This window comes from Penicillium robsamsonii, assembly GCF_028829455.1.
Source record: "Penicillium robsamsonii strain IBT 29466 chromosome Unknown utg000004l_segment0_segment0, whole genome shotgun sequence".
Classification (NCBI taxonomy): Eukaryota; Fungi; Ascomycota; class Eurotiomycetes; order Eurotiales; family Aspergillaceae; genus Penicillium; species Penicillium robsamsonii.
In genome coordinates, this window is record NW_026643222.1 from 252,118 (window position 1) to 271,427 (window position 19,310).

Genomic DNA, 19,310 nt, shown 5'->3' on the forward strand with positions numbered 1-19,310 from the left:
ATTGTATAGGGGATATTGGCTTTGGGGTTCTCTAACGCTGCCAGCAGCGTGTGTATTTCATTTTGTGAATTGGAGGTATGCCCGTCTAATTACTTGATACCACTCCCAAAGGTCGACTGTCCCATTTCTCCAAGAATCCCCACCCATGTTCCAGCAGCTTATCCGAGAGCTGAGTTGGAGCGTATTGCGAGTCATTTCGAACGTATTTGGGCTTCGAGACTCGGTTCTTGGCAGCGGGTCGAGCAGCAAGAACTGATTTGGGCTTGCTAGCATGCTTTCTTAATTGATCTCCCAACATATTTGTCCAGTGGTGTGGACTTTCATCGCAAGCTCGAAGAACATAGCTCTGCGGGCACGATTGCCTGTGGAACTCCCAGGAAGGAGATGTCAAGATATGCGCGATCCACAGATACAGTGCCTCGGAAGACGCATCTTCCGATATATCTGTTGTGTTCTTAAAGGCTAGATCGTTCACCAGATCTTCCGTCAAATGCCTCAAAAACGCAGGATGACTCTCTGCAACCTTTTGCAGAACCGGGTTCCATTCCTTGAATGTATCATTCAGTGATTCCCCAAGTCTAGAACTTCACAGTCAGTATGTACTCCCCGACAACAGATGCACCCCTTCAGACACATCCGAGACAAAAAGATATAGAAACGGGGAAGGAAACTCACTCTCGTTCCTTAGGCACCAAGTACCCCCGCTCGAGCAAAACAGAAGACAAAAGTCTGACCCCCGTCCCCGAAACATTACAAACCGAGACAAGCCGCATAGCGACCGAAATAGCTTGATCCCGCTTCCGCTTCTTGGGCACATCCGCCGATCCACCGGCTAGAGGCTGTAGAGCGTCACACAAGGCGGCCCTGACAGACGCATCGTCGTCACGGGTCAATGCAGAGTCGTCAGCAACACCGGCCCAGTAATTGTCCCACAGCCACTCGAGCGAGCGCTGTGCAGCTTTGCGCAGTACGACAAGCGACGGCGGCTCGCGGTGGGTTGCTTCGTGGCGGAGTTCCACGAAGGAGGCTGGGAGGCCTAAGTCTGTGGCGCGCTGGAACATTGTTCGGCGAACGCCGTGGATCTTGGTGTCCACGAGACCGGTTACGAAGCTAAGCTGGGTGTTAGTTTTGAAAAACGGGATATATGCTGTGTGAATAGGGTTGGGGTTGAATTCGATACATCCTCCCAAGGAATCAGATGGGGGTTTCTCTCCCATCAATGTAAAAATGAGAATCAGGTACGGCTCAATAACTCACCGACAGAAAGCTGCGGAGTATGTAGCACGAATTGAGAAGATGGAATTCCTCTGCGCATCATCATGGAGAATAGCATCTGTCAATAACGCCGTAGCTTCAACATGGTGCGGTACATTGCCGCGTAGCTTCCATGCTTCGACCTTTAATTTGGATATCGTTAGTAAACCACATACACGGCGGGACACCACTCATTTCTAGCATGCATATGTAACATACCACTGCACAGCCATGGGAACGCAAATCCGGTCCAGCGTACGCAGACGGAGGATAAAACTCGTTCCGTACTTCCAGCAACTGAGACTTGGTTTTCCAAGCCGTGAAAATGACCTTTGCCATTCTCGATGCTGAGTTTCAAATGAGAAATTAGAAATTAAATTCGATGCCTGTTGGGTGACCTCTTGCTTGCTTGACTTTTCGTTGATAGCCTGCGAAATATTTTCGGCGGATTATTGTTCCTTTGGGATGGTTTTGCCGAGGTTTATTCCATCCGTAGCCAATCAGAGGATGAGTTTGTATACTTCGAGATCTTGACTTGACACTGTGGTTTTAACTTCAATTGAGCATGAAAATAATGATAGGTAGTAAGTATTGAGGTACGTTGTATCAGATTGTGTAGTTTGTGTACGAGTACACCTAAAGTAAATGTTGGTAGATCTCGTCCCGGGGTATCCTTTCCGTGTATCCGACTCCGAGAAAAAAGAATGAAAGACAACTCCACGCTATGTATGCCGCTGGTAAAATAAGAAATGCGAAAAAAATGCAGATAAAAAAGAATCCTCCACTAGGCGATCTCAGATCCACCCATAACCATAATTCATGCAGGGCTGATTGAAACCAGCAAAAGGCTGTGCAGCAGCCATCGGCTGCTGTTCCGTATCATCGTGGTCGAAGAAGAAAGACCGCAGGCTCAGAGCTTGTTTGGGCTGCTGCTTGGATGGAAATTTCGACGGGCGAATGGTAGCCGCAGATTCATGGTAGGTTGGTTGCTGGGGCAATTGATTCTGTCCAATGATCTCGACCTCATCCGTCTCGGCGTCCTTATCTTCATCGGATGGGGTGAATGTTTCTTCGAGCTTCAAGCCCTCGCCCAATTTGCTCTGTGGGGCTCGTGCCAGTGTTCCGTTGGGCTGGCTGTAGAGTCCCATGCCGACGAGTTCTTCGTCGCCCTTTCTGGTCCTCGTGGGCTCGGCGATGATCTGGAAGGGATCGAGTTGTTGAATGGGGAGAAAGTCCGGTGTTGATGGGCCACTCAGTTCACCTGGGGAAGGGACACTGATGTAGCTTGGACATGTTGTCTGTGGTGGTGGGATGTTGCTTCCCATTGATAGCATATCCAGGTTCCAGTTGTCGGAGGCTGGGTGAGACATTGACATATCGGTAGACATGGCGCCGAGATCCCATCCCATTGGGTCGAGCTGGGAGCCAGTCATGAGCGACGGCGTGTGTTGCGGAAGTGGCAAATCATCTTGCATGGTTGAGTAGACGGGGAAGTAGTCGTTAGGGGAGAATGAAGGGTCGGCGGTGGGATATGACATGATGTTTTCGTTGTAGACGGCCGAGTTGAGGTACTGATCAGATACGGCTCCTACGCCGGCATAGCTATCCGAAGGGAAATTTGAGTTGTACGGGTTGGAAAGGCCCCGAGTTCTAGCCGATGAAGGATGCCAACTCATCGGACGTGAGTTCCGGGCAGCTGAGGCGAGGAGGGCTTCTTCCAGGGATGACTGATATTGGGTGGGCAGTCCATGCATCACGTTTTGATTCACTGTTGATCGTCTTCTGGTTGCTGACGAAGGACTGTTGCCTGCACTACGAGGCTTCATAACGCGAGTGTGCCTCGGTCGAGGGAAGGCATAGGCTAGATCTTGCATGGTGGACTGGTCATAAGAAGCATTGTCTTGAATCCATTGAGAGCCCGTTGAAGGGGGGTGAGGTTGCCAAGAATAATTGGCCATATACGAAACTGGAAAGTAAGATTGAAGAGAGGAACTGAGGGGGAAATCAAGTCAGTATATAGTCAATGGTAAGATGCAAATAGCTTACGTAGTGTGGAGTAGATAAAGAGTGGATGTAATAAAAAAAAAGAGCCGGTGCTCCCTTTCTGGAAGAGTATTTAAATCCGATCCCGTTACTAGGTAAGGTAAGTTTATAAGGGAATCCAGGGCCCTAGGATCTACTAAGATGACACGACGTTGACGCTAAGGAAAAACGCAACCTGGAACCGAATCCATAAATCAGGGCAGTTCCACCGTTTCGACCCATAGGGAATACTCCGGAGTGCAGCAAATAGCGAAGTGGGGGATCGGACCTGTGGGAAACATGGAACATGCTTTTTGAGGCGAACATGGGGAATTAAATTAATCTGTATAGGTTGGTTTATAACCAATACGCTCAGAGTATAGAAATGCGGGTTATTCCATTCTTTTCCTTATACTTCCCCTTTTGGTTAATAAAAAGCAAATTATACCTTGATCCTTTAGCCGGGAATGCCATGTCCGATACTATAAGAATGCGACCGGATTAGGATTAATATACAGGACACCTTGTCCCCCTGTTCCCCAATTATAGCGTTACAGAGCCCGTTACGCAAGGGTTACAATGTGATGGGCTACAGATCGACTACGCACATCTGCCTTTTTTTGGATTTCAACAGGGGTGTAAGTGGAGTTAAAATGATAATTACCGTCATCGTCCTTCGGAAAGTCTAGATTAAAGAACGGTCTCTCCCTTTGTCCCATGCATACCCGGATGTGAGGTTGCTATTTTCTTCATTTATCACCCGGAATACGGAGTACATGATGCAGGAGATGCATCATCATTGAATTTATTCACTGACTCATTTGACATTTTGCTCCATAAATGTTCCGAGCCCAGAAATAGACTCAGGTTCACCAATCAACTAGGTCGGCTTGGCTGAATCGAAAACGGAAACTTAAACCATGCGAGGCTTAGGCTACCTGCATTTTTACAAGAGGTCATTCTGTAGTATCACCTGAGAAAAAAAGAAAAAAAAAAAGGAAAAGAGGGGCGCGCCAACTAAAATATAGCTAATACAGAGAGTAGCGTATCGATTGCCTCAACGTTTGTGGGCCTGTTTCATCGGGAGCATGGCACAGAAATCCATCATAGACGCCACTAAAATGGGACATGGTCGACAGTCTCGAAAGCCTAGTGAAAAAAAAAATGGGCTTTGAGCGGGAAGCTCGGCTATCCCAGGTGTTGAACAGTGGATCTTTGTCATTTCAGAGATCAAACGGAGTTTTCATGTTAGAATGTGATCAGTATATCTCATATCACCTGCAGCTTTAAGGGAAGTTGCAGGGCCAATTCCCAGTCTCAAGATTGGCGCTAATGTCTAGAACTTGGCGTGAACTAAAGACAAGAAAAATTAAACAGAAAAAGGAGTGCCATTTACAACGTGGCCAGGTGGATCTGATCGTGCTTAGGGCTCTGCCAAAGCCAAAAAAAGGCCAATCCCTGGCCAATCCCTGGCCGAGCCCGGGTCTTTGGTCAGGGGCGTTGTATTTCTAATCTATCTAGATTGCAGGATTCGTGAGATTTGATAATACTTGGAAGTATTATCAACATTATTGTATAATAACATATCACTACAAATAGCCGATCTCGATGCAAAACACATCAAGTCTATCACGCGGCATAGCCTGTACCGGAGCGCATTTAAAGACCCCACTCCCTGCACCGCAGGGGCCACCCCAAAAAAAAAAAAAAAAAGGGAAAGCAAAAAGGAAATAATTGGAGACAATTTTCCAGAAGGCCAGATGTGTCTGATTTGTTTTGATCAGAGTTCTCCTAGTGGGACCGCTGACACAACCTAGGAAAATGCCGATCTTGGTATGCACTGAGCACACCGTAACAACACGGCCAGCGGCACATTGGCGTTTCTTTTAAAGGACCCAGCCCTGGTCTGATCATCCTCTTGAATAACAAAGAGGTACTCCATACTCCGTATATTGGCAGGATTCAGCTTATGTTGTACGGAGGTACGGAAGTAAATACGAGATTCCTAAAGGGACCCTGCATGCCAGACAAGATCCGAGGCCTAGTACCATGTTTCTTTTCCAATATAATCTACTTTATAGTAAACTAGTACTAATAAGTACGGAGTTCACGGAGTCTACGGAGTATGTAAAGCGGTCACGTCCGACGCTAGATGCTCTCAGTCTGCCTCTGTTTTTTTGTTACAAGTAATCTAGGAAAGGGATATATCCACAGTGATGAACTTCCCATTTCATTCCAATCCACTCACTCCACTATTGGGGCACAGCCGATCCCAGCTTCCATCCTTCCAGACGTCCTAAGTCGGGGGTTATGATTGCCCGGTTCCCCTTCTTAGCCCCAAAGAATGCAGCGGGAGCTGCGGGCCAGGTCAATTTGGCTTGCCTTAGCGCCATGTCATCAGCTCCTTACGGTGTAGCATCGGATGCAAACGTTTGGGTCACCCTGGTCCCCGTGCGTTCCTCCTTTGTTCTTGTTTTGGGGATATGTGGAAATGTGATGAGAGTTTTTTTTAAAAAAAAAAAAAAGAAGGGGAAACCAGGGATACAAATGTACATTTTGACGAAGGACGGAGGACGGAGGATGAAATAATTTGGCCGTTGCCTCGGTCGCCCCTAATCAGATGTTGGTCGTTGGCGGGGCTCTTCTCGATCGTTGGGGTTATCCTCCGCCCAGATCAAAGTTGAAACCTACCCGTTTCCCGATAGGCTACAAGGTTAGGTAGAATCATGCTTCAGAACTGGGTGATTTTCAAAAGCTGCCCAGTCCAGACCTAGACTTGTGACACTACAGCCCGACACGTAAGGTCTAATGCAAGATGCACGATGAAGGCTGCAGCCTCACAGTTATCCTTCGTCATCGACTCCACGAACTATAATCCGAATTGGGCGCGGTTCACAGATGCAGCCTCGGATATGTTGGGTCCAAGTGTCCAGGTGTACTCCGTAGACATTATCTAGTTAAACTTACCAGAGGTTGGGAGGGAAGTTCATGACGGCGCCTAGCGGTCAGCGTTCGAGGGGTTGGACCAATCACATGTCTCATTTTGCCCGAATCTATCGAAATTGCAAAACCTTCGCATCCAATTTACTTTTTGCGCTTTCTGTTTATTCAGGTTCCACATTCTCGCACTCTCCTTTTCATACTTGGTCTCCTTCATGCGCTGATCTTCTTTTCCAAGGGAAAGTCAATGAGTTGGGGATCCATACTCCGTACACATGCAGGGGCTGATCCCGAGGGGCTGCCCCTCGTATACTACGTAGCTCTGACTACGCCATTTCTACGATACTCCGATACTCCGTACTCCGTCCAGGATTGTCCAACAGTGCCGAGCTTATACCTTGAGCATCAAAGTGTCGCCACAAGAAGTCCAGTGCAGCTGACGGCAGGGGTATATGCAACGAACAGCTGCAGTGCGGCACACACCATTCCAAGGGTATCGGGGAACACAACTACCCTAGCCTTGCTCGGCAGTTATGCGATGGAGATTTGCACTCCTAATTTACTGTATGGAGCAATATTGTGAGATTAGAGGTATGGTTAAACCGCACGAGTCAATCCCCACTACGGAGTACATAATTCTACAAAATGAGAGGGGCTTAAGCCCTGAAGTCATCTCCCGCGCTCTCCATAATAGTTCAATAAACTAGTCCACAAGAGGTAATGTAATTGCCCGAGCTCGCGTTAAGACTTTTGAGAATTGCCTATCACACATGCTCCGATTCCTGGGATATATACACCCGCTTTGTCTTTCACCGCGTTCTCCATCCAGTTGCAATTTTATCGTTCCACAATATGTCGAGACACACCGATGTGATATACAGTGCCGTATTTCCCCAACCTGAGTGTACAACGTATGTCTATATGTACTCTGTACTCCGTACTATGCACCGAGTCCACATCACTTCTTCATCTCATTCCAACTCCCCTACATATGCACCAACAACACACTTATTTTTGTATCCATAGTTAATTCCATAGTTAATTCCATAGTTAATTCCGTACTCTAAAGATCACCCAACGATCAACGAAGAAATAAAACCCATTTAGATTATTAGTGGAAACAGACCCCCGAAAGATCCAGTTGACCGGAGTCGTAGCCCCCACTTAAACGAGTATCATTTCCAGATCGGACGAATGGTCTAACGGAGTCCCTCTCCCGTTTCTTTCCCGCTTCAGCGACACGCCTTGGGGGTTGGTACGAAATTGAGGTGGATGTTGCCGAGAGTGATGAGCGCATTGATGAGAGTCATGAGCACATTGTTGGTTTCGGGCACTGGCCGTTGCAGAAGTTTTTTTTTTTACACTTTCGAGTGCAATCTCGTAGATCACGGGTGGACTGTGGAGCACAGAGTCTCGGTGTGGATGGAGCTTGCTGCGCATTAATTGTTGCGAGTTTGCGGCGTTGCGGTGTTGCCTTGTGCTTATATTTCGAGACACATATTTTTGCCACTCGGGCGTGCGGAGTACGTAGATTTGTGTTGGGACGATTTCAATCTTTCTAAGCCTAATTTTATATATAGCGGAGCCGGTCTTCAGGTTTTACCTACATATAGGAAAATATGAAAATTTCCTAGTTGGGGGAGCGTGCGACTTAGTTTCATTTGCCTAAATCTTATTGGTCTTCTTGGCGCAGTTATCAAGCTATCGATATGCGAAGCTCTAGTAGAATGAGTCAATGGAAATATGTCCTTGGCAGACCTAGACTAGCTGGGTCAAAATTCATGAACTATCTATCATGGCATCAACCTTATCCTATTGCTTGATCACCTGCTTTTTTGGGATATGCTGAAGCAGAGCAAAGCATCAGCAGACGTCATGCGTGAGCTTGGAACTTTTACCAGCAGATTTCGGGCACATCTGGCCAACGGCGAGTTTTCTTGTAAATACTCAAGGGTTTCTCCTGATAGCCTGTGAGGCCAGGTTCGGCCACGATCCTCGACCTAATTGGTTCCTCTCCAATCCGATCATACCACGGCCCCAATAATCAACGGCCCGATTATAGGTTTTGCCTTTGAGTTGCTCGGGCGCAAAATATTGCTCAGTGCCTGTTCAATCATCATAGGGGATGAACCTGGCGTCAGATACGTATTCAAACCCAATTAGCATTACATCTGGAGGATCAAAGCTTCTCACGAGGATGTTGTCTGGCTTTGTATCTCTGTGCCAGATGCCATGCCAGTGAAGGAAATCGATCGTCTCTAGAAGCTGAGTAAAACACTCGACTTTGTCTTCTGCTAATACATTATCTGATGCACACCAATGAGTGAAATGTTGTGCTCGTCAGAGATGATATGAGGGTGTATTCGTACATAATACTATCCAAGGTAGGACGCCTGGTTTAATCTAGACAGAACCTCAGCCGGGTCTAGACGCATAGTGTATGTAGGCTTGGGGAGAGGTGAGAGCGTGGCTGAGAGTTGTCGCTGGAGTTCATAGAGACACGGAAATGACAAGCAAGGAATTGGGAACTCGTGACTCAACTCAGAGATACGCCGAGACATTTCCAACTCTTGTTCCACAGCCCCTGCGTTTCTCCACGACTTGAGAATCTGCCTTGTTGATGCTGGTTGTCCTGCCCGAACGTCGATAACCATGTAGACGGTGCCAAATGCCCGTTTCGACATTGGAATCTGCTAAGGACTATATCTCTTCGGAAATCTGGCGACCCGGTGCTGATGTGGGTTAGGGAGATGGCATTGTGAAAGACGAGCCTGTTCTGGCGAAGGGGTTGAAAGTGCGTAGTGCTAGTGGTAGAAACGCTTCATTATCATATAATATGCAATCTCTTATAAAACACAGACTGTATGTAACAGATTCTATTAGAGAGCACGTAAACGCTTTGTATCGCCTGACTCTATCCATAATAATCTTCTCTTTGCTCGTGATCGCTTTAGAGCTGGCCGACATTTTAATGTAGAGCAAGGGAAGTCGATAATCAACGCCCGCCCGCCCGAGCTCTTTATTCTAAAGGGCATTTTAGGCCGAAGATTTTCGGGAAGATTCCTAAAGTTTTGATTCTCTTATTCGATCTGTGAATATTTTCAAATAACCCCGGCGTTAGCTCCATCGTTGTTATGTTGTTAGAGATCGGACTGCCCTGACGATTGTGTCAGACTGAGCGTTTGTTTGCTAGTTTATTAGGGTCTCTATGTTACGTGCTAGTTCAATCAACGAGAAAGAGTGCATCCAAACTAGAAAAGCAAAGATAGAGAGAAAGGAGAGAGAAGAAGAAGCAAGTGGTAAACCCCAGAGGATCTGAATAATATTATCTACAATAATTATTCTATTGATATGGAAGGTTTAGATAATATGTCAGAAGCTATCCCAGCAAGCAAACAACCTCTTTCCTAATGAATACGAATATTAGCAAACCGAGAACACAAAGGAAGTATTAGACTCTTTGAAATAGGAAACTGAAGTTCAACTTCCATCAGCCCCGCAACTCAATCGCTACCAACGAGTCCAAACCCATGTCCGCGGTGGTCATGGTGATCTCGACTTCCTTATCCCCTACCAGAAGCAAGGCAAACAGTTTCTTCCCAATTTCCATAGCAAGGTATTCTACAGTTCCGGTGGATTTCAGAAGACTCGGATCCCTCCTGACCGTAACCAAGAATGTGCGTAGGCCATCGGTCGCTGTACTAGTCTTACTGGCGCCACCGATCATGGCTATGTCCAGAGCTTTGAGGAGCTCGACTTTCGGACTACGCGCCATCCAGTGCCCTGTATCTTCCTGAGGAAGCCTTGATTCTCAGACAAGTAGCCTATGCCTTCCATCGCACCAAGGTCCATTGCGGTGCAGGGGAGGTTCAGGCCAGTGCGATACTGCACAAAGGCATCAAGGTATTTGCGCCGGCGTAGTTGGCCTGCCCGACTTGGCCAATAATTCCCGACAAAGAGCTGAACAAGAGGAAGACGTCCAGTTCCAAGTCGAGGCCGTAACATTGTGAAGGTTCCAGGTGCCCTGAACCTTGGGTTTCGTGACAGCGTTCCAGTCCTCGATGTTCATCCCGTCGAACATTTGATCGCGGAGAACCATTGACATCTGGACTATACCTTTCAGTGGAGCGAGCGTCCCATCCACAGCGCGTGCGACATCATCGGTATTTGACATCCCCGCGAACTAGCTGGATAGTGCATTCCATACTCTCGATCTCCCGGGCAAAATCGGCATCGTGATTTCCACTCCCCGCGGTCCGAGACAGGAAGGTGAGATTTTTGGCACCATGTTGAACCACCCAGACAGATATACATAGTAAATGCGAGAAGTCACAACTTGATATCTCAACAATGGTGGTCTATGGACTACCAGCCTCAAGCTGATATCTATGAATGGTCAGATCGTACACTAGCGCAATTCAGATCACCTGACACTAGGTCAACGTTCGCTGTCAGCTTCGAGCAAGGGAATCCTCCAGACTCCAAATTGGCTCTCAAAGCTGCAGGACGCTGCGGCAATATACTAAGCTTGCGTTGCCTATTTAGGTGTCTACGATGCCGTTCACAACTGGAGAAGAGAACTTGCTTCGGTTGAACGGAGAGGATTTTGACTTTAACATCCAATTCGAGCAGTTGTTCTTCTCCGTCATTCCGTCTGCTTTGTTCATCGTAACATCATTATGGCGGACTTTTTCCAAGGCACGGAAGCCCACCGTGGTGAATGCGCCGGTTTTCCAATTTATCAAATTGGTATGCTACTTTTCTCAGTGGACGGATGCAGCGTCTCAACGTGCTGATTAACCTGTCGCAGGGTGCTATCACAGCCTATGTCGGACTTGAACTTTCACTACTTATCTTAGTTGCGGCTGGGTCCTTCCATGTGACCAACATGTTCATAGCTTCCTCGGTCCTCAACCTTGTCTCAGCCCTACTCATGATCACGCTGAGTGTTATCGATCATAGCAAAAGCCCAAAGCCGTCTGTATTACTGAGCAGCTACTTGTTCCTGACACTTTTCCTTGACACAGCTCAGGCAAGAACGCTATTTCTGTTATCAGATAACAAACCTGAACTCACTTATAGCAGCATCTTCGTTGCTGCTATAGCTCTGAAGGCCGGAATATTGCTATTAGAAGCCCAGCAAAAGTCCACATGGGTGGACTGGGACGAGAAGGAGCATAGTCCAGAGGAGACCAGTGGCATCTTCTCCTTGGGAGTCTTCTTCTGGCTGAACAAGATGTTCCTAGTTGGCTACAACAAAGTCTTGACGATTGGGGACCTTTACCCTCTTGATAGCTCCTTTAACGCCATATCAGTCCACGGCGAGTTCTTGAAGAAAGTGGATTACTCTCATTTAAAGGGTGACAAATTTGGTCTGGTGAAGGTGCTCATGCGTACGCTGAAAGTTCCTCTTCTACTTCCTATACCTCCACGTTTAGCACTTCTTTGTTTCACATTTTGTCAACCGCTTTTCCTTGAAAAGCTGTTGGATTTTCTATCACAGCCTGAACTTGACGAGAACGTCGGATACGGCTTCATCGGTGCTAGCATATTTATCTACTCGGGACTTGCTATATCAATGGCCTTTTACTGGTATGGTAACATCTATGAAATAATTATTAACAAGGTCCGCTGCTGATACATGAGCACAGGTACTTCCACCACCGAATGCGCACTATGGCTAGGTCAATATTAGTCACGGAAATTTTCATCAAAGCCACAAAAGCTCGTATCGGAACTGGCGATGACAGCGCGGCGCTCACTTTAATGAGCACAGACATGGAGAGAATCAACACAGGTTTCAAAAATCTGCATGAGATTTGGGCGAGCATAATTCAAGCAGCTCTTGCCGGGTGGATGTTGTACGGCAGACTGGGTATAGTGTTCGTCGCACCAATGGGTCTTGTTATAATCTGTTTTATTGGCTTGGGGATCTTGATAAATTTCACCGGGGACTCGCAGAGGTCCTGGATGGCAGGGGTCCAGAAGCGGGTGGGCTTGACGGCCACAGTCATTGCCAGTATGAAAAATCTGAAGATATCTGGCCTCTCTGTTGCCATGGGTGGCTTTGTGCAGACTCTCCGTGTACAGGAGCTAGCGGCTGGAGCCCGATTCCGCGAAATAATGATCATCGCCGCAGTTTTGGGTTTTATTCCGTTGCTGATCGGCCCGCCGTTAACTTTTGCATTCACTCAAAGAACCTTGGATGCCTCGAGGATGTTCACCAGTCTTGCTTTCCTTACGCTTTTGACAAACCCGTTGTCGCAGGTCTTTCAATCTATCCCCCAACTTGTCTCTGGATTAGCGTGTTTAGGCCGAATCCAGGCCTTCTTGGAATGCGAGACTCGCCATGATTTTCGCCAAGTTCTTGATGATATGAGGCGGAGTGCTGAAAAGACCCGAGCCGACACCGGAACTTTGTCTAGTTCTGAACTGGACTCTATTCATTCTCTTGTCATCAAGAGCGGGAGTTTTGGTTGGGAAGCAGATAAATTCGTCTTGAGGAATATTAGTACTCGAGTATCCAAGTCCTCACTCACTATTGTCGTCGGACCTGTAGGTTCTGGGAAGACCACGCTATGCAAGGCACTACTTGGAGAAATCCCTTTCAGTGAAGGCAGCGTGGTTTTGGGTACTAGATTTCCTCACGTTGGATTCTGCGACCAAACAGCATTCCTCTCAAACGGGTCGATCAAAGATAACATCGTGGGATTCTCTCCACACAATAACGAGAGGTATGCAGAAGTCATTGAGGCTACCTCGCTGAGCTTTGACTTTGCCACGCTGCCACAGGGAGACCGAACAAATGTTGGTTCGGATGGAATCGTCCTATCCGGGGGCCAGAAGCAACGTGTTTCTCTTGCGCGAGCTCTATATTTGCACTCTGATCTTCTAGTGCTAGACGATATCTTCAGCGGCTTGGATGCGGAGACTGAAGAGAAGGTCTTCCAGCAAGTGTTCGGGCCTGATGGAATACTCAGGCGACGGCGCTCTACGGTCGTGCTGTGCACCCACAGCATCAGGCACCTGCCAGCGGCAGATCATGTAATAGCACTCGGCAACGGAACTATTGTCGAGCAAGGTAGCTTTCACAAACTGATGGCCAATCAAGGATATGTTCAACGTCTGGGTTTGAAGGGCTCGTCCGATAACCATGCTCCTACCGAGAAAACGACTTCAAAGAAGAGCGCGCAGGAATCCAAGCCGCAAATTCTTCACACAACGATAACCAATACATCATCCACTGCACCGGATGCGGATAAATCCCGGCAAATCGGCGATAAAACGGTTTACAAGCATTATGTTAAGAGTATGGGATTATTCCTGGCAGTGTGTAGTTTGCTTCTTGGTGCTCTTTGGGGTTTCTTCACAAACTTTGCAACAATTTGTGAGTCGCCTCTGCCTTCAGACAGTAGACTTATGACCATCTTGGCGCTTCAGTCAAGATAAATGCAGCTTATCCTGAAATACGAAGTGTTATTATCTAATGCGAATCATCGCAGGGCTTACATACTGGACCGATGACATCTACTCGGAACATCCAACGCAATCTTTCGCTTATTACGCTGGGATATATGCTTTGCTTCAAATCTGCGGCTTGATCTCTCTGCTTCTCCTCGGCATCGCACTCTTCGTCATCTCCGTGAAAAAGGCAGGTGCTAGTCTCCACCAGGATGCCTTACGAACACTTATTCAAGCACCGCTACACTTCTTCGCCAACACGGATACTGGAGTCGTCACAAATCTGTTCTCGCAAGATCTGAATCTTATAGACACGGAACTGCCAGATGCAACTTTGAACACTCTTTTCTGCGTAAGTTTATCCCAAACACATGCCAATTGAGACTCTGCAGTGGCTGCTACTAGCCTCTACAGAGGGCTCAAAACCCGTCCAATTGTCTGACACAGATCACAGGTCTTTCAAACACTCGGACAAGCTGCAGTCATGCTTACGTCGTCTCTATACTTGGCCATAAGCTACCCATTTATCGGTGCCCTACTATACATCTTGCAAAGGTTTTACCTTCGGACTTCCAGGCAACTGAGGTTGCTAGATCTTGAAGCAAAAAGTCCCTTGTAGTAAGTTTATCATTACCTACCGCCATATACTGGGGAACTGTTGTACTTTAAACTAATCTATACCTATCTAGCACACACTTTCTTGACACTGTTAAGGGCATTACAACTCTGAGAGCCTTTGGTGAGTGACATGCCAAATCGAAACCCATACTGAAAGCAAATCCAATAAGACGCTTTGTAAGATCCTGGGTAACGACATGGCATCGCTAACACTACATATACACAGGTTTTCTTCCTGACGATATCGAAAAGAATTCTCACTTGATTAATACCAGTCAACGACCCGCATATCTCCTTCTCATGATTCAACAGTGGCTAAACCTCGTTCTCGACCTCGTAGTCATGGTAATAGCAGTGGTCATGACGGCTCTTGCCGTTCGGCTTCACTCTGACTCTGCTTTCGCTGGTGCTTCTATGTTCTCCCTCATGAGTTTCGGGGAGAATATTTCAGGCATTGTCACATTCTACACCAGGCTAGAGACTTCTATTGGAGCAATCGCTCGTCTCAAGATGTTCAACGATAACGTCAAACCTGAGGATAGAGATGAAGAGGACATTTTCCCCCCTGAACAGTGGCCGCAAAATGGTGTTGTGGAATTGAAGGGCGTGTCCGCAAATTACTTGTAAGAGAACTATGTCTTTATGGATGCCATACTAATTACACAGCGTGCTAATGCTACGAGTAGTGCAGAGGACCAACCCGACGGCACGTCTAACTTAGCCCTCCGAAATATCCACCTCACTATCAACACAGGCGAGAAAGTCGCCATCTGCGGTCGTACCGGCAGCGGAAAGTCCAGCCTTATCGCTCTACTCCTCAAACTCCTTGATCCCCTCCCCGAGATGGCTGGGAACGCAATCATCGACAACACGCCGCTACACCGCATAAACCGGGCTGCACTCCGTGAGAGGATAATCGCAGTACCCCAGGAAGCGGTTTTCCTACCAGATGGGTCCACCTTCCGAGCGAACTTAGATCCGTCCGATGTTTCAACGCCCGAGGAATGTCAAGTTGTGCTTATCGCCGTGGATCTGTGGAAGTTCGTCCAGGAGCGGGGTGGCCTAGAGGCAGGCATGAGCGCGGGGACGCTCAGCGCCGGACAACGGCAACTCATGTCGCTTGGACGTGCGTTACTGAGACGTTTTATCCGGGCAAGGAATGGCTCAGACTGCGGTATATTGTTGTTGGATGAGGTGAGTTCGAGTGTTGACCGCGAGACGGAACGTGTTATGCAGGATATTATCAGGGTAGAGTTTAAGGACTACACGATTATAGCGGTCAGCCATCGGTTGGACATGATTATGGACTTTGATAGGGTTGTTGTTATGAATACGGGAGAGATTGTGGAGGTTGGGAATCCTGCGGTGCTGGCTAAACAGGAGGGGACGAGGTTTGGGGATCTGGTCAGGGCTGGGGGTGAGTAGAAGGAAACGAAGAGACTATGGCGAAAGTAATGGATATAACCCTAGCGTATGAGGGAGTCAATCAATCCATCAAATTTGAAATCATCCAACAAGTGAATAATTAACTCATGCACACTATAGATCACCGACTGGACAGCGGTCGGTCTCTCTCACACTAATCCATTGGCCCACTATGCTGTGAACCCCATCCGAAACATTTCGAATACATGTAATAGCACAACCCCCAAGTATAGTTGTCGGCTATGGATTGAGATCACCGAAATGTATTAGCCTATGCATCATATCGTGGTTCTTCCGAAGTCTAATTAAAAACTATTCTCCCAGTCAGTTCAAGTGATAGAGCTGGGCGGATACCACGATGCTTCTATCCATGCCCATTATGTGTATGGGTCACTCGGGAGGATAGGCCATTTCCCAGGACAGCAAAGCTGAGCAAGAAGATGCCAGGGTCGACACAGGCCAGACTGGTTTAAGCCATTAAAGAACGTGACCATGATCTACTCCGTGGACGGGAGAAAGCCAACAGGAGAAAGCCAACAGGAGAAAGCCAACGGAAAGAAACGAGGATGTCCAGCCAATTGGGGCGGACGTTTGATGCCCGGGCTCCGCTACACTAGTGAGCTTGGTGCGCCTATCAGTGGGCCCGTGTAGATCCCTTGGGTATTTATTTTAAGTATTCCCTGGGGCCCTCGACGCGGAAATTCAATAAGCTTAAAGTCGCGATACCGCTAAGCACGGATTGCTTGGATGGCAACACAGATTTCTGGAAAGGGAGATCGACAAGATATAGGAAGCGAAAGTAGTTGTGTGGGGATCAAGATCATATTGATGGATAACAAACAGTATTCGGCCCGGAGTTAACCAGAAAATGCCGAGCCGACTCTGCTTGGTACAAAAGGTACCCAATCCGCTCAAAATTTATCGACACCGAAATCACTCGCCACGTTGTCCGCTTCACCCCCCACTATCCTTCTCATCGGCGCTTCACGTGGCCTTGGCCACGCCATGGCGGCCGAATTCCTAGAAAAGGGATGGAACGTTGTCGGGACAGTCCGCGGAGGGTCGCGAACATTACTCCATGAGCTAGCAGACAAGTACAACGGTCGAGTTGACATTGAGACCTTGGACATTTGCCAACCCGATCAAATACAGGCACTAGACAAGCGTTTGTCGGGCAAGATGTTTGACGTTCTCTTTGTCAATGCTGGAACAACGAATCGTGACCAAACCCAAAAAATTGGCGATGTATCAACCGAGGAGTTTGTACATGTCATGGTCACGAATGCGCTGAGCCCCATGCGTGTCGTTGAAAGTCTGGCACATCATGTGGCTCCGAATGGTCTTATTGGTGTGATGTCCTCTGGGCAGGGAAGTATCAGCAACAATGAAACGGGTCAGCGAGAGGTATATCGTGGCACTAAGGCTGCGCTGAACATGTACATGCGCAGCTTTGCAGCTCGTCAGGCCCCATCGCGTCCGATGGTGGTGATGGCTCCAGGGTGGGTCAAAACCGAGCTGGGGGGTGCGGATGCTCGGCTTACCATCGAAGAAAGCATTCCCAGCTTGGTGAATGTACTTATTGCAAAGAAAGAACGACCTGGACTGGAATACCTCGACTACCTCGGTCGAACTGTGCCTTGGTGAAACATGATCACGTGACAATGTGAACCCTCATTTTTGTTTTGTCCAGCGTCTCTCTCTCCTTTTCTCTCTTTCTCTTTTCTGTTCCTTCTTTAGATTCAAATTCCAAATCACATCCACCGTGGTTATTGAGCAGTATTCACCACAACGCCAACCGATTATGTACTTTAGCGATAGCCTCGCTGATTTTGCTTCATCTTAAAGCTACCGAGATGAATTTCACCACAAAACGGAGTTGGTTTAGAATTTAATAGAGTAGTTAACCTACTAGTTATATGTCTTATATTGTAGGTACATGTCTCCAAGCGTTGGGCAGCCCGCCATAGAACACCCACCGAGTCGTGTTCCCGACCACCATTTCGCCCCCTGGCCCAACCCTTTGATGGACCCCTGCTGCGACCTCCGTAGGGACGTGATTGTCATCTTCCTCAGTCATAGCCCTCTCAATGGAAAGTTGACCTATCATATTATTTGAATAATCACTACAATGAGTTTTGCCCCGCTCGCCCCCTCCACAATACTTCACTTACCAGGTGACTATGGCAATGGCGCTCTTCCCTTGTTTCAATTACCGCTGGATATTTTAGAACACTTTGAGCAGATGCACACGACGTAAACGGACAACAATATCTATAAATATGGGGTCTAGTCCATTTTTGACTGTTGAAAGTAAACCACTAACTTAAGAAGATTTTGTCACAGTATCAGCGGAAGGGCCCAAAGGCACAGAGTGATATTCGTGATGCGGAACACTTGATCATTCACACTATGCCTGGTATGCCAGAACTCGACTTCGGACATAGTAAAGAGTTGAGAGCTGCATTGGCAGTTTTACTGAAAAATTGGCCAGGAATGCGACAGGCCCTAAAGCAAAAGATCAAATGCCCAGCGATCTTCGGCAACTGATACACCCCATTGTCGTTCTTGTCAGAATGAAGTACTAATTGGGGTTTATGTAGATGCTATGGAGGTGGTTTGTGGCATGGCTTTTTTAAGACACGTCCTCGTTCCATATGACTTACTGTTTAAACTACCGTGTCTGAAAGGGTTACACAGTTGCTAGCTCTGTTTCTTCCGCTTGATTTTTTGCTGTTGTTGATCCTTGAGTGTGCTCATTGTTCTTTCTGTCTACGTCTATTATGTTAAGGAATAGGATGAGAAGATTTTCAAAAGAAGTAGAAAGGGGAAAGAGGGGGGGGGGAACATGGAGCCTCAATCTTTATGCCCACCACCAAATTATTTATACACGCTACCGACCTTACCTGCATACATTGCATAAATTACATATCACGCACTCGAGAATTACTTAACGCTCTATTCTCCTCATTCAATCATCTGGATTTTACAGCTCATCGCTGGCCTCCTCAAGCAGAGGTTTGAGTATTTGACTGAATGCTGAAGATACGGCGTCAGGTGCGACCTCTCGGGGATTCCTGAACATCTCCGCTGAAAATTTTCTTTTGAATATTGTCTTGTGCGCTCCTAGTATGTTTGCTTGCGATATTGATGTCAAAGTTTGACGTAGGTAAGAAGACGTGAGTTGGGTGAAAAGACGCAAGGAAAACTGTTGTGGTTGCAGATGAGTCGAGGCCGTTTTTGGGTTCGAGTAAAAATGTGTATGTAATTGGCTTAACTTTGCGAGGTGACGGTCCAGAGTGCATTCTAACTAGAGTATCAAAGATAGATAGGGAAGAAGAGGAGCAAGTTGTAAATCCCGGGGAATCTTATAGCAGAGCTATCCCACGGAAGCAAACAATAAATAACCTGGGAGGAGCATGTGACAGCATGTGACAGAAGAAGTATGCGATAGCAGATCGTAACAACTGACAGTGTATTTACAGTGGAGTAGTATAAATGCTACCTAGATGCTTAAGCACAACCAAGCCTTGGGGGAATCTCCGTGCCGTCTATGCATATCTAACCAATTGAGTTGCTGCATACCATCTATC

At 47.3% G+C, this 19,310-nt stretch overlaps 5 protein-coding genes across 5 annotated transcripts; 2 read left to right on the forward strand and 3 right to left on the reverse strand.

Moving 5' to 3' along the window:
* Positions 1 to 85: 85 nt before the first annotated feature.
* Positions 86 to 1,593, reverse strand: N7447_007578 (rRNA-processing protein LAS1; the record flags this gene model as incomplete). Its single annotated transcript, XM_057231840.1, has 4 exons — positions 86 to 578; positions 676 to 1,110; positions 1,258 to 1,397; positions 1,474 to 1,593. The coding sequence occupies 4 exons, from the start codon at positions 1,591 to 1,593 to the stop codon at positions 86 to 88; spliced, it is 1,188 nt and encodes a 395-aa protein (XP_057083605.1).
* A 455-nt stretch (positions 1,594 to 2,048) lies between these two features.
* N7447_007579 (uncharacterized protein) lies at positions 2,049 to 3,128 on the reverse strand (the record flags this gene model as incomplete). The annotated part of the gene is made up of 1 exon (XM_057231841.1): positions 2,049 to 3,128. The coding sequence occupies one exon, from the start codon at positions 3,126 to 3,128 to the stop codon at positions 2,049 to 2,051; it is 1,080 nt and encodes a 359-aa protein (XP_057083606.1).
* A 6,817-nt stretch (positions 3,129 to 9,945) lies between these two features.
* On the reverse strand, positions 9,946 to 10,221 carry N7447_007580 (uncharacterized protein; the record flags this gene model as incomplete). Its single annotated transcript, XM_057231842.1, has 1 exon — positions 9,946 to 10,221. One exon carries the CDS (start codon positions 10,219 to 10,221, stop codon positions 9,946 to 9,948), a length of 276 nt encoding a protein of 91 aa, XP_057083607.1.
* A 549-nt stretch (positions 10,222 to 10,770) lies between these two features.
* On the forward strand, positions 10,771 to 15,720 carry N7447_007581 (putative ABC multidrug transporter; the record flags this gene model as incomplete). The annotated part of the gene is made up of 8 exons (XM_057231843.1): positions 10,771 to 10,965; positions 11,027 to 11,808; positions 11,868 to 13,603; positions 13,719 to 14,029; positions 14,132 to 14,295; positions 14,367 to 14,416; positions 14,522 to 14,918; positions 14,982 to 15,720. 8 exons carry the CDS (start codon positions 10,771 to 10,773, stop codon positions 15,718 to 15,720), a joined length of 4,374 nt encoding a protein of 1,457 aa, XP_057083608.1.
* Positions 15,721 to 16,725: 1,005 nt separating this feature from the next.
* On the forward strand, positions 16,726 to 17,364 carry N7447_007582 (uncharacterized protein; the record flags this gene model as incomplete). The annotated part of the gene is made up of 1 exon (XM_057231844.1): positions 16,726 to 17,364. The coding sequence occupies one exon, from the start codon at positions 16,726 to 16,728 to the stop codon at positions 17,362 to 17,364; it is 639 nt and encodes a 212-aa protein (XP_057083609.1).
* Positions 17,365 to 19,310: the final 1,946 nt, after the last annotated feature.